Raw genomic sequence first — 14,127 nt, forward strand, 5'->3', positions numbered from 1 at the left:
AACTTTTCTCTAAACTCACGGGTCTATTAACTGGAACTGATGGCTAAAAGCAGACTGCCGGGTTGAGTAATAAACATCATGCAATGACTGTTTCACCTAAGGTGTGAATGTTTACTTCCTATGAAAAATTGCACAATTTTCAGGTAAACTTAAGTGCACTTTATTTGTTCCCAACAACAAAAAAAGGTTTTCACATTCAATCTGTCATTTATTTTACAGACTACAAAGAAAAAAAACTAAACATATTTTGTGTTTTGGTAGCAACGTAATGACTTCACGTGTCCCCTGGCTGTTGCCGTGGAGACAGCAGTGGTTTAAATACAAGTCAAAAGTCGCAGAGAAGCAAAACATGAAAGCTACAAGGCTCATCTGAGCCGTGCAAAGCCTCCCATACACAGGTACCACTCATAACCTTTCAAGTACGAAACGTAGAAAACGTGGACTGGACATCAATTTATGAAAGTAAAAAAAAAGAAAGATGGGGGAGAACTATTGTTTTTAGTTGGAACCTTTTTTTTTTTTTTTTTTTTTAAAAAAGGAGCCAATCCTTCAGAATTAGACCTTCTGAGTCAGACTTTATCTCAAGCGGAGGAGTCGTTTAAACGAGCCGGAAATGAACGGGCGGGTTAGCGCTGTCTAAGTTGGTCAAGGTGAATAAGAGTTTAATCAAAAAGCAGCGCGTCATTCACCAGTCTGTGTTCTGACCCTCGCCTGCTGTTAAGAGATATGGGTCAAGGTTAGAAGAGCAGGAGTCCAAATAAAGACCGGTCCAATGTGCAGAGCGGTGGACTCGGCCGTAGAGACGAGGTCAGGAGGACCGGGGAGCAGAACTGCTCCTTCACATTAAAGTGGAGGTGGATCAGGCATCTCCTTTATTTGGAAGTTTTATTGGGCAGAAAATATTCAACGAGACCCGTCTGCCCTCAGTCTCTGTTATTTAGAGACGTTAGAAAAGCAGGTAATAGTTAAAGTTTGCATCTGAGCCAAAGAGACAAGCAGTAAGGATAGGAGGCCTTCAGAATAAAAGTAAAAAAAGGCCATATGCATTTATAAAAATGAACCTTAAAGGAAAAATAAATAACTTTATTACATTTCTTACACCTACACGAATGTGAAATAAATACCAAAAAAAAATCAAAGTGCATGTGGGTATTTGATGTAAAGATGTAGAAAAGAGTTTTTGTTTTTTCAAACAGAGTAAAAGCATCACAGTTGCATAGCAGCTGTGCAACTGCTAGTCTTGAGTTGTTAAAAGTTATTTGAACTTTAGCTTCTCCACCGCCGGTGGGCCGCGTGTATTTTCAACCCTTCAGACTGACCGGAACGTCACGCAGGGCTGATGAAGCGAGGCTTCGCCTGCGGCGGAGGAGGAGGAGGATTCTTGAATCTGGCAACCGGAGGAGGGCAGGGTTTGACTGGAGGTACGGGTGGAGGACGTGGTTTGGTTCCATGACTCTGAAAATCAAAATAAAATCAAAAAGATTTTAATGAGCTTCTTGTGCCAGTCAAAAACAATCTGAACCAGTTTCTTTCTCTTGCCTCTAAGGTGCCGTTAAACTAGGTGAGACGCTTTCTTTTAGAGAGAACGAAACCGTGAAGTGTGAATGCTTTGATTTTGACAGACCTATAAAAGGAAACACCATCAGGTAAATGACAATAAAAGCAGTTAAATTGTGTTGCTCACATCCAAACATTCACCTAAACTCTCAAATAGTCTAAACGAATAAACAAATAGAAGCACTTCTTCCCCAATGCTCAGATTTGATCTCAGACTGTGAACCTCTAATAAATTAAAAGTAAAAAATATTCACTCCCTCACTCATCCGACCCCGCTTGACCCTGAACACCACATTCTCATAGGGAAGCAAGGTGGTGGCAGCATCATGCTGAGGGAAGCTTTTCTTGAACAGTGAGATGGAGGACGGGTGGAGAAAACTCTGTACTGGTGTTTAAATATGTTCTCCGTCCAATTATGTGACAGAATATGAAAAAGCCTCAGAGGTTTTGATTTCTTTCTTTGGTTCTTTATTTGATACATTGTGGGGTTTTGTTTTTTGTTTTTTTTGGTCTGATTTAATGTGAAACCGTACAAGAAGCTGCTGTGGGAAAAGCTGCAGTCACTTCTGGACTTCCAATTTTTCTACTTTAAAATAAAAGTAAATCAGGCCTCAGGTTCTCACGTGGGCAGCTAAACGCAACACTAACACGTTTTCCTGTTCCCAAAGAGTGATTCAGTAATTACTCTGTTTCCTCCGTCTGTGGGAGGAAACAGAGGGATTACTGAATCACTTATGTTTTTTTAAATCTCACTTTCAATAAAAATAGATGCTCAAGAAAATAGATTTTGAACCTCAGATGTTGATATAATAAGTTGTTTTTAGCTAAACAAAAAGAGAGTAACATTCCTTGTTTACATTTTTTCAAGTCGTAAACCTGCTTGTGGATGAAAACAGACCCATGAAAGTCAAAGTTTCCAACTATTTCGGGATAAATCTCTCTATTTGTTTGTTCTTTAGTACTGGACAGAAAAACAGATTTCTGCTTCTATAATCTGTCTTCATAGATATTGGTGTGAAAATAAGCTAACAATGGAGTTCCTTAAAATGCAATACCACTGCTGACAGCAAAAGCACCAAAAAAATAAAAATGCTACTTAAAGGTTGGATTCCAGTGAACTCTCGAAAAGCTATTCATTGTTTTGCGGATTTATTTATCAGTAAATATTTACACTAATGATGGGATGTCAAAACAAAAGTAGCTGAAACACTAGTCGTTGATTTTCATGATGTTCAAAAGTCAGCACTCAGTTGACAAACATTTTTTTGTAAGGCGCCAAATCATCAACAAGTCTTATCAAAACAGAGAGGAGGAAAAAAGGTACTTGATCTTGCACTACAAATATGCTTCCCAGCACAAACATGTTATCAGGAGGAGACAAATACAGCAACAAAACTATTTATCTTTTAGGTTATGTGATGTCAGAGCACTTTTGAAGCGTTTTAAATAAACTGTTTAAAGGTTTTCATTAAGATAACCGTAGAGAGAACGACACCATGATGACACCGTCCTGTCCAACAGAAACAACATGGACCGTCTCTGTCTCCTCTCCGGACACAGATGGCCGCCATCTTTTATTTACATCGTCTTTTGAACTCTGGACGAGATGCAGGACTTTCAGCTGCTGACTCCAAATGTGATCCTGAGTTTGAATTATGCATTAAATCTCTGAAAGATTAAAACCAGCAGCAGGCTTACCGGCTCGCTCTCAGAGGTGCAGGGAACTGAAGAAGGTTTGGGAGGAGGCTGAAGAACAACAAGGAGCTGGTCACTTTGGGTCAAAGAAATATGCTGTCGTTATGTGGATCAACACGGAGGAGGTGAGTCTACCTGTGGAGAAGGTCTGCAGGGAGTCACAGCAACAACCAGAGGACGGCAGACCCGAGAGGAAGTGGACCCCACCAGAGTGGGCTGGCTGATCTGAGGTCTGTCTCTGACGGCTTTTTCCTGGAACACGGAGGAGTTCAGTTTACCAGGAGATGATTGTTTTTTCCTGCGAAAACGAGATTCAATCAGCGGGGAGGATAAAAACCGAATGTTCAAAGAGGGGAGGAGACGATCTACCTTTTATACATGTATCTGTCCCGCATGTTGTTCTTCCTGCAGCACATCAGTCCTGCGATCACCAGAGCGATCACCAGCAGGGTGGAGATCCCTGCACACACTCCAGCTGTCATCACAGTCTGACCTGCAGGCGGGAAAAAGAAAACACACTCTGATATCGTCTATTTTAATAAAAGTAATAAATGGCATCCTTCACAGACTCTCTCTCAGCAGGTCGACGAGGAACAAACTGAACATTTCAGATTTATTTTTTTTACTTTTTAAACCACACATAACTTTTTCATCTACAATCATCAATTACTTCTAGTTGGTCCATCATATGAATCCATATAAAACATGTTGAGGTTTTTGTGGCAGCAGGACGACAAAATGTGAAAATGGGTTTGGTCAAAAAGCGGCAGAAATGTGAACGTTTACCTTTAGGTATCTCCGCATATTTGATGTCACAGTGCGGCGGAGCCCACCCAGGATCACAGTGGCATTCATTCTTGTGGTTACACACCTAAAAATGAAGTTTAAAAAAACAAAAAAACACCTGAAGAGGGTTTCCAAACTTTCCAACAGCGTGACAACCCGTTTTAATTTAGTTTTATCTGGTTCACACGTGTCAAACTCAAGGCCCGGGGGCCAAATCCGGCCCACAGTAGCTTTTTATGTGGCCCTCTGTATTCTAGACTAAACACTATGTGTGCTTAATTATGATGTTATCAATCAAATTAATGCAGTTTTTATCGGTTTATTGCCAAATTATATCAACCAGTCCCACCAGTTTCTTGAGAATTACTGTGGAAATTCAACAAATCCGAACACTTTTTTTTTTTTTTTCAGTAATCCATAATTGGGAGTTTATTGCAGATTTTTCTCAAAAATTGTCTAAAACGTTACTTACTGACATCAGCCTTAATTACTCTGTACGGCGAGTAATAACAAGTCGCATTTAATGACATAAATAAATATTGCAAATATTTCCAAATTAGTACCACAAGCACTTTGACTTTTACTGCAAAAAATCACAAAATCCTGGAGGAACTGAAAAGATAATATTATTATTTAACTTTAAGAATTAATTCATATTTTAACAGTTTGTGAACAGGTTTTATCAATACATTAAGGCACAACCGGCCCTTTAAGAGCGTTCATGATCTTGATTTGGCCCAAAATGAAAATGAGTTTGACACCGCTGATCTAGTAGGTCATTTTAATTTACCTAATGGCTGGGAAAGGCCTGTATGTCCAACTTAGATGAGCAAATGCACAACTGGACTACAAAGACACCGTGAGACGTACCCCGTTGTTGTTACATTTCTTTGCACAGTCCTCTCTTTTGCCGAAAACTGAGACGTCCACACATTTGCTGCCGAGGCAAACCTGCAAACACACGTTTCACCTTGAGCAAAAGAAGTCAAGATAATTTTCATAAAGCGTCTCCTTCTTGAGTTTTATTAATTTATTTTTACCTTATTGTCTCCACATGTGGTTCCATTGGGCACCATGTCCAAGTTTCTGGTTCTATCGACCTCAACAAGAACCCTACACGCCTCACCCAACACGCTGAAGGCTGCGTGTTTACCTGTGACTGGCTCCTCCCCTCCAACACAAAACATAGACCCGCACTTCCGGTCCCTGCAATAATAAAAACGGTTAAGTCGCTCAAAAATCTACTGAGGATTCAGTCAGATCCCTGGCGTGTGCAGGCGCTGAACAGATTTCATTTGAAATGACGCATACTGAGGGGAACACTTAATGAAGCTCTGTCCGTCCCTCCCACAGTTGGCGCCTTCCTGACCCCGTTTATTCAGGTCGAAACAAAAATCGGGGCCCTCTCTGGCTCCTGCGAAATGAAACCAAAAGAGTTATAGAATTTTGACACTTTGGCAACACATTAAAACAGTATTTCTGAGTGTGTGTGTGTGTGTGTGTGTGTGTGTGTGAGTGGTACCTTCTCCAAACAGCCTCCAACAGTGCTTCGCTCGTGTGGGACACTGGCCGTCGTAGCAGTAGCCCGGCGCCTGGCTGTAACAAGGCTTGCCGTTCATCTCGAAGCTGTCTCCAGGACAATCCGCTGAGTCACCGCTGCAGTATTCAGGGAGGTCACATCCACCGGCAGCTCTCCGGCAGATGCTGCCAGACGCTTTCAGCTGTGGGTTGCAAGACATACCAAATAAAAAATAAAAAAAAGAAGAAGAAAAGCCTGGAGAGGATAAAGATTCCTCTGCAGCGACGTTAAAAACACTCATTATCACAAACATCCGATGAGCGATGGATGAAGTCATGATTTGGAAACCGCATTCTGTGTTTAATCTTTTTTTTCTTTTTTCTTGTGAGTTCAAAGTTGACGTCCTGCTTTCAAGAGTTCAGCACCTGACAGCTTTCACAGCATTCTCCGTGAGCGCATTGAGATCCCTCAGTCAGGCGACACGTCGAGGCGTCACAGCAAGGACTGACGCATTCCTGGTAGGAAAACAGAAACATGCAACCCAATTAGAAATTTGTAGATTTATTTTCAAGAGCGAAACTTAAAAAAACATTCCAAATGCTTCTTTCGGGGCTTCCTTCCAGAAAACTCCAAAAAAAGCCCTTCAAATGATCAAAATATTTTATGTGCATTGCTTGATGATTTCATCGACGGCATTTGACAAAATCTAAGGTTTACTGCTTATTTCATAATTGGTGACTGTATTATGTTTCTATAATATAAAGCACTTTGAATTGTTGAAATGTGCTATATAGACAAACGTCTTGTTGTGAGGCTTTTGTGAGTTATTTATATTAAAAGCAGGAGCAAGGGAACAGTTTAAGTTAAACGATTATTACTAATATAGACAAGATGCTTCAGATTGACATTTTAAACTGCCTTTAGCATCTTATACCAGAGTTTAGCACAATTACCGTAGTTAGCAGAGATATAAACTCAGGTGAATTTAATCTGACATGCAGAACAAGCTGTGGAAATGAAGAGCCACAGCTGAACCCCATTGAAAAACCTCCTGCTTCTTCCACCAAACATTGATTTCTGAACTCTTCCTGAGTTAAAACGCTCGTAACATTTTTGCTAGCAATTTCAAAGATAATGTTCAATTCACACAAATATATACCTATAACAAGTAAAATCAAAGAAACCGATCATTTTAAGTGGGTTCTTAATTTTTTTCCAGAGATGGAAACAAGGATAAACCTTTTTGTGCCTCTTCTCACTTCATTTCTAATACCTCGCCATTGATGTCCATTAATTACTAACTTTTAGCTAATTATTAGTTAACTTTCAGTCTTCTTCCTGCAGTAACAAATTCCACACAGATGACTGCTGAAGTAGCATGAGCTGGTACTGGTAGCACATCGGTATGGAGCAGCTACTGGCTAAAAAGACATGGGATTTCTGTCAGGACGGTCAAACTGAAAATGAATGGATTCCTGTCGTCATTTCCCTCTTTAATTAAGATTATCAGCTGTAACCTCAGAGGTGAAGGTTTTTACCTCTGCTGTACCACAGTCACACTCCTCTCCGCCGTCCAGCAGGCCGTTACCGCAGCGAGGGCCTAATGCGATGGTGCTGATGCGGCCTGGCGGGTCCAGGCAGCTGGGCTGAGCTCTCTCCATGAACTGAGCGAGTTGCTGGATGCTACAGTCACTGAAAAAGTCTGGGAAGCCCTGGCCTCCAACACTGAGGGGGAGGTAAACACAAGAGAGTTAGCTAAGGGTTCAAACATAAAACAAGTCAAGAAGCAAGCTGATAAAACAGTTTTGCTCTTACTTGAGCTTTTCGGTCATTACACAGTTTTTGCTGTAAGCTGGGCCACACACACACCCCGCAGCATCGTGGGACATGCCGAAGCTATGCCCCATCTCATGAGCAACGGTAGAGGCGAGGCCGAGCGGGTTACCATGGTGATCCTAAAGCAGACATGGAGTTCTGATGCTTTCTAATGTGAAACAAAATGCTGTTCATTTGCTTCTGCTGTCACTCCCACCTGATTGACTCCCCCAGAGTTCACGGTGCACATGGCAAACTTATTAGCCAGTCCGACTGTGTCGTCTGAAAAGTCTTTGCCCCTGTGGAAGACGAGAGTCTAACATGAGCTCAAACTGCGTGTCAAAGATTTGAACTTCCACGGTTTTTGCTCCTCGGCAGTCCTCACGTCACAAGCTGGACGTTGTCGTGCTTTGCTCTCTTCAAGAGGTCGGCCTGGCGCCACAGCATCAGGTTCTCCAGAGTCGTGTCTGGGTTTCCGTCCACGACGACGAGATCTTTGTAGGGCCAAATCTCCAAGCCCACCAGGACGATGCGGATGTTGACGAGGCGGTACAGCTGCAGGCGGAGGAGAGCAAAGGTTCAGAAACAAACAGAAGTGATTACGTTTCAAGCTGCAAACCGCTGGGAGCAAATATACCTTATCAATGTGATTCACGACGCCGAGAATACGCGACCTGGTGTCGTCTCGATAATGTTTGTACTGCGAAAGGAGGAAAAAAAAAAAACATGGTCAAGATGTCAAGATGGTTTGTTTTCCTAACGGTGTACAGACTTAAAGCTAGGAGCCAAACTTTTCTATAAAATCCAACAAATTCCCAAAAGGTATAGTTTGTTACCTGTGGAACAATATTTCATGGTCAGCTTTTCTATTGGTTTTGGTGTTTAGTTATTAAAATGTAATTTAATAAATTTTCCCTCGAACATCGATCTACATCAAAAGAGGTATTAGGATTCTTAGCAGGGTTCTTTTGAGTACGTCCATTTGTATCTATCCTGTTGAAATATCCTTTTTTTCCTGCGTTTAAGATACATTTCTTTCCTTACTAATGCCAACTAACCAGCTGTGTTCTTGTGCTTTGTGATGTAATCAACCCACATACACACAAGGCAGACTGTGGACTCATTTTCTCCAGCGCGATTCGTTTATTACTCCTGGCATTCATCCGTTCATAAAACAGGAGTTACAACAGGACGGTGTGTTTAGTCAACATGCTCACCTCAGTGCTGTCCACCACAACGTACAACTCCACAAACTTCTGAGGCCCTGGTGGTGATTTTGTTTTCTGAATGGAAAAAAAAAAGATATTCAGTTTCCATATTTTAAATTGTTTTATATTGAGAAACAAAAACAAGACAATGCATTTTAGAAAGACTCTGTGAAACTTAGAGAAAGTGCAAAAACTCTTAGAGGAAGTGTAGGCTCTATCTACAGCCTGCGCCGTAAAGGTTAAAGTTCAGGACGACACAGTGAGAAGAAGACTCATACGCGGTTTGTTCGGAAAAGTTAAAGCAGAAAAGAAAATCCTCTGGCATCAAACATCATCAGATCTCCCTATCATATAATGGCATCGTGGTGGCACATATCGTTTCCAAGGCAAATCAAACCAGCCGTTCGCAAACCAGCTGCTACATTTCCAATTCCAGGGAGCAAAAGACGAACCCATGATCTGGACCTGAAGAGGCCTTCTGGCTGAGGGTTCGGCTCCTGGTTCTGGTCCCGATCAAACAATTTGGAGGTATTAGAAGAGAAGCCAGCGCCGGGCTGGCCGGGCTGGCCGGGCGTCTTCAGGTGCTCCAGTCTGTAGACCGCGTGCTCTTCGTCCGCAGTCTGTCCCAGAGGCTCGATCAGGTAAACCTGCTGCCGGACTCTCAGGAAGCCGCTGGCACCAACACAGGAAACAGCAGCAGGAATTAGAAATGTAAACATGCCTCTGGACAAACTGTTCATATAAAGGCAAGAAAAAAAAATAATCTGATGTTAAAAAAGTGATACATAAGATATTTGCAGAACTAAATCCAGCAAGAGATTTAAAAAAATAAAAATCAGATCATAGAAAACAACCACAAAACCAAAGAAGTTGACACAATATGAAAGCAGGAGCACTCTCAGTCATTTTCCCTGGAAACAACTTTGAGTAAGAGATGAAATGCAAAGAAGAAGAGCCAGGTTGAGAGAATGTGCTTTACCTGATGCCCAAACAGATTCCCACGCTGACCGAGGAGTCAGCCTCACCTTGAACATGTCCGTGGTAGAAGCAGTGTTCCTGCAAGGAAACGTCATTAACAAAGAGCCTCTTTGTTTTCCACATCCATAAAATCCTTAGCTGCATGTCTGGAATGCAGGATTTTTATTATGATGGGTCACTTGAGGACAATCTGAGGTCTAATACTAATATTTATAGACAAGCGTTTTGTGTATTTATACAAGAGATCAGAACTGTGCAACTTAGGAAAATTCTCGAGGTGTTTACTGATACGTCTCTAAAATGACCAAAAATAGGTTGTACCTCATTTGGTGATGTTGTCACCCTTCTGCCATCCTCTGAATAATATGTCTCAGTGTAGCTTTCACCAATAAGATTCCTGTAAGCAGAATAAAAGGTCAGCTTTTCATTTTAACAGGCACAAGCTGAGACACTTCAGTGGGAATCTGATATTTACCTGTTCTTTTCCAGATGAACTGAGTGGTTTCTGCCTCCAATCGTCAAGTCATACTGAACTGCGTCAGGATAAAGCTGCAGAAGGTTTAATCATTAATCACTGTAGAGATTTTAACTTATGTAAAATCATCCATATGACTGTAGCCATTTCAATGTTACATTGAGGACTGGGGATGTTTTCTTTTTCCTGTCACTGAAGATGAATAGATCTATGAATGTGATCACTTTGTTGGCGATGAATTGACTGATTTTCAACAGCTTTGCTACAAAAAATGGATTCAGTGTATTCAAGGAGCCTGTTAAACATTTGTGGAGTCAACAATTTTACTTTTACAACATCATATGATTCTTTATCAGATCCCACCAAGATTCTTTACATCCTGGCTCTCACAGTTCATTAAAGCCTCTGGGTGATTCTGTACTGGGGTTCTTCCCAGTGAGCGAGACGGAGAGTCGTGTCTTTGAGGTTCTGTTCGGCTTGAGCGCCAAGCAGCAGTCTGGGGACCCCGTTCTTCTTAGGAGTATCAGACTGATGTCATCTGAGGATGCTGTTTCTTTTTCAGGGAACTTATGTGTCCATTTGGGTAATGACTGGAGTCAAACGGAGTGGCATGTTTTTTTTCCCCAACAGCCTGATTCTGACCTATCTCTGCTGGGTTGTCCAGAACCAGACTTTGTATCGAGGCATCTTAACCCAAAGGTCACTGGCTGTAGCTGAAACTAAAAATACTATTTTTAGTTTCAGCTTAATTGAGTGATGAGTGGAGCAAGAGACGGACAAATGGATCAGAGCAGGGCTGAAATGATTAATCAGATTAGTCGTGATGAGTTGATTATGGAGATAATCAGCTAATTTAATTAATCGATTAATCGTTAAAAAGACACCTTGCAAAGAAAAAAACAAAACAAGCATATTCAGAGCAACAAAACAAGCCAAGACTGTACAAAATATACATTAGACATTTTGCATTTAAGATGAAAGCCTGTTTGTCTGTAAATATATTTTATACAAAACTCCTCAAGTGGCAGTTTTAGTTTTATCAGGTTCAAATTTACAGGCAATAAAATGTTTATTTTTTTATTATTATTTTAAAAGATAATTTATCTGTCGCAGCTTTCAAAGTATTTCTAATATTGCACAGAAAATGCTTAAGTGGTAACATTAAAAATGTGCCAGTTTTTATCCGATTTATTGAGTCATCATCAGAACAATGAGTAGATTAACTGATTACTAATCTAATCGTTAGTTGCAGCGCTTGATTGGGACATTATCTGCTTAAATTTGGATGGTCTGCTGTGGTGAAGGAAGAGCCTAGATGAGCGATAAAACTCTTCATTTACATCACCTAACCTCGAACTAGAGTCTCAAGATTCTGATCAGGATACGACCAAAAGCGTCGCCCTTTGAAGGTTTTCCCGTTCTAGTGAGAGGACAGAAATCACCAGAGGGGTGTGACTGTACTTGAACCTGATGGCCGTGGGTAAACCAGTAAGCAAAGATGACAAAACAAGACCAGAAAACCCTCCGTGAATATTTCCCAGTTCCACCAGCAGACTGACGAACAGGTGAGGCGATCTCACCTGATGGTCCTGAAGGCTCCTGGTCCGTCTCTCGTGACGTCTCTGAGGTCGGACCACTTCGTACTGCTGGACGTGAGACAGCTGACCCGAGCCGTGTAAGACAAAACCTGGAAGCCACAAATGCAGGTCGCTGCATCTCAGTGCATCAGAACGGCATGGAAAAAGTTTGTATTTCAATAGTTACATTTAAAAAGTCAAATTTTTAGATTATGTGAATTCAGTAAACCCAGAGAGAAATAATTCGAGACGTTGTTGTATTCAGTTTTAATGGATTTGGCTAACAGCTGATGGAAATACATGGTTAGACCAATAAACCATGTTTAATTACAGATATGTTAACCCGCTGGAAAGTAGATCTGGGTACTGACCAGAATTTGTCAGGAACATTTCACCTTTTCCTTCCACTTAACTTTCCACTAATATGATAATACTAGATAATAAACCTGCTGTTCTAGTAATATTTGCCAATTCATTTTTTGTCAACAAATTTTTAGCAGCTAAGTTTCTTCTTTGTCTTTGTTATAAAAACAGCAAGATCCTGCTTTAATTAAATTCAATTCAAAAATACTTTATTTATCCCAAAGGGAAATGAAATGTGATCACAACTCATATGAATGAGGGATCTTCAGAGTCTTCTGGCTGAAGACTGTTTGCTGTACGACAGTATCATGACTGTCAAGTTGTCCTGACAGCTCAATTTCTGGGCACCAGAGAAAATATTCCACAATATTATGTCCTGGATGATACTGTCTGTTGCTGCTAATCCCCCTCATTTGTTCTTGTCACTCCTCTTTAAGTCTCTGCCTGGTTAGAAAGCCAAGCAGAGAAACGTTAGAACAGGAAATATGATCCTCCCTCATTATGATTGATGGCTTCTTGACCTTCCTCCTCCTCTCTCTTCTCCTTGGTTCTGCTCTGTATCTATGTAGCCTCCTTGCGTTTTGGGGGTCATAGTTCAGATATTATTTGAGCTTTTGAGATGCTTATCAGCTGCTGCTCCCAGGTGTAAAAACAATACTTTGTTACCATGGTTACAACAACTGTACTACAGTAAAGAAGTAAGAGCAAAAATTTGTGCAGCTGCACAGCATCCAAAACTATCGGGAATAATTGTACAAACATGGAATGACTCAACCAAATGATAAAAAAAAAGAAAGAAAGAGAAAAGTCTGGAAAAAGAACAAGTTATACACCAGATCTGTTCCAACATGCAGCCACTACAAAACGCAGAAACGATTGCTCAATGGCAGCAACGGCAAAATAAAACATTGAGTGTTGTTCCTTTTCTTAATTTATAATAGTTCTGAAACATAAAATGTAATTAAAATGTGTACTGAAAGGTCAAAGCCTCATAGAAAAAAAAAATCTCGTCTAGTAGAGTATTAAACCAGAAATAAGGGCTTAGTTTTCTGTTTGGGTGGTTTTCAGTAATCATGCAGTCATGGTAAAATTGTTGCTTCGTAACTGCTGAGAAAAAAAAAAGATGCTAAGACTTCCTCAAATCTGATAAATTCCGTTTTGCAGAGGAACATGTAAATTCTAGACTATTTTATTTAGTAGGAAGAAGAGGAAAAATGGTTCTTTGGAATGTAGAAGTTGCTGAACATTTGCTTGTATTGATAAAAGTCCGCTCATAACATACCTCTGGATATAACTGTTTCTAATGAGTTAGTCAAGACTCAAGGGAATATAGACGTCCAGAAAGCCAAAATCTTTATACAGTCTTTATAAACGGGGGAAATGATAGCTGAATTGAACAAAGTTGTTAGTTACAATATGATCATTTGTTTATGCTGCACAGAAAAGCCACCTTTCACGGCTAAAACTGCGCCTCGATAACCTGAATGAGGTGGAGTCGTTTTCCTTTCACCAAAATTAAAATAAAAGTGAGTATTTTCATATAAGTTTGTAATGTTTTATGATACAAATTTAAATCATTTAAAAAGTAGTAAAATTGTTGATATTTTAAATAGGAAAAAACTTGTTTGAAAAGTGTTAGGTTGCTTATCTTTATCCACTGCCAACATATGTTTTGTACAAGTGAAAACATCAAAAATGACGCATAATAACCTAAAACTAATGCCCAATGTGTATTTCAGAACTTTTTAACTGGTATTAAAAACCTTATTTTACTTGAAAGTCTTAACCTGTTGCTACAAAAGACTATTTATAACCTTTTTGCTAAAAGGGTCTTTTAGTCAAAAGGTTTCCTGAGTCCATCTAACTTTTTTACGTTTTTTTTCTGGTTCAGCAATAAATAAATAAATAAATAAAACTTACCCCAGATCAGGCACAGAGACAGCATGTTCTCCCCGACTAACATTGGACGTCTGCCTGCAGACAGCCTCTCTACTCTTCGGTAACTGCCGTGAATCACCGCCGCTTCAGGCGGATGACTCCGCAGTCATTTACCGAAACCGTTACAAGAAGACGATGGATCACTTCCGGCAAATAACATTTCAAAATAAAACCAAAACTGGTCTTACAAAAACAAGGTGCACTCCATGTGCGGAC

General features: G+C 40.4%; 1 protein-coding gene across 1 annotated transcript; it reads right to left on the minus strand.

The window, feature by feature from the left end:
• Window positions 1-178: 178 nt before the first annotated feature.
• Window positions 179-14,035, minus strand: LOC122823465 (zinc metalloproteinase-disintegrin-like 2d). Its single transcript, XM_044103125.1, has 22 exons — window positions 13,894-14,035; window positions 11,614-11,720; window positions 10,034-10,107; window positions 9,880-9,955; window positions 9,560-9,636; window positions 9,033-9,252; window positions 8,590-8,655; window positions 8,010-8,072; window positions 7,758-7,927; window positions 7,590-7,671; window positions 7,373-7,512; window positions 7,096-7,282; window positions 5,983-6,072; window positions 5,561-5,759; window positions 5,350-5,452; window positions 5,079-5,244; window positions 4,909-4,989; window positions 4,039-4,123; window positions 3,622-3,745; window positions 3,388-3,550; window positions 3,256-3,303; window positions 179-1,455 (listed from the first exon to the last, which is right to left on the minus strand). The coding sequence occupies exons 1-22, from the start codon at window positions 13,934-13,936 to the stop codon at window positions 1,327-1,329; spliced, it is 2,493 nt and encodes an 830-aa protein (XP_043959060.1). The 5' UTR covers window positions 13,937-14,035; the 3' UTR covers window positions 179-1,326.
• Between the last annotated feature and the right edge of the window lie 92 nt (window positions 14,036-14,127).

Source organism: Gambusia affinis, linkage group LG20, assembly GCF_019740435.1.
Source record: "Gambusia affinis linkage group LG20, SWU_Gaff_1.0, whole genome shotgun sequence".
Classification (NCBI taxonomy): domain Eukaryota; kingdom Metazoa; phylum Chordata; class Actinopteri; order Cyprinodontiformes; family Poeciliidae; genus Gambusia; species Gambusia affinis.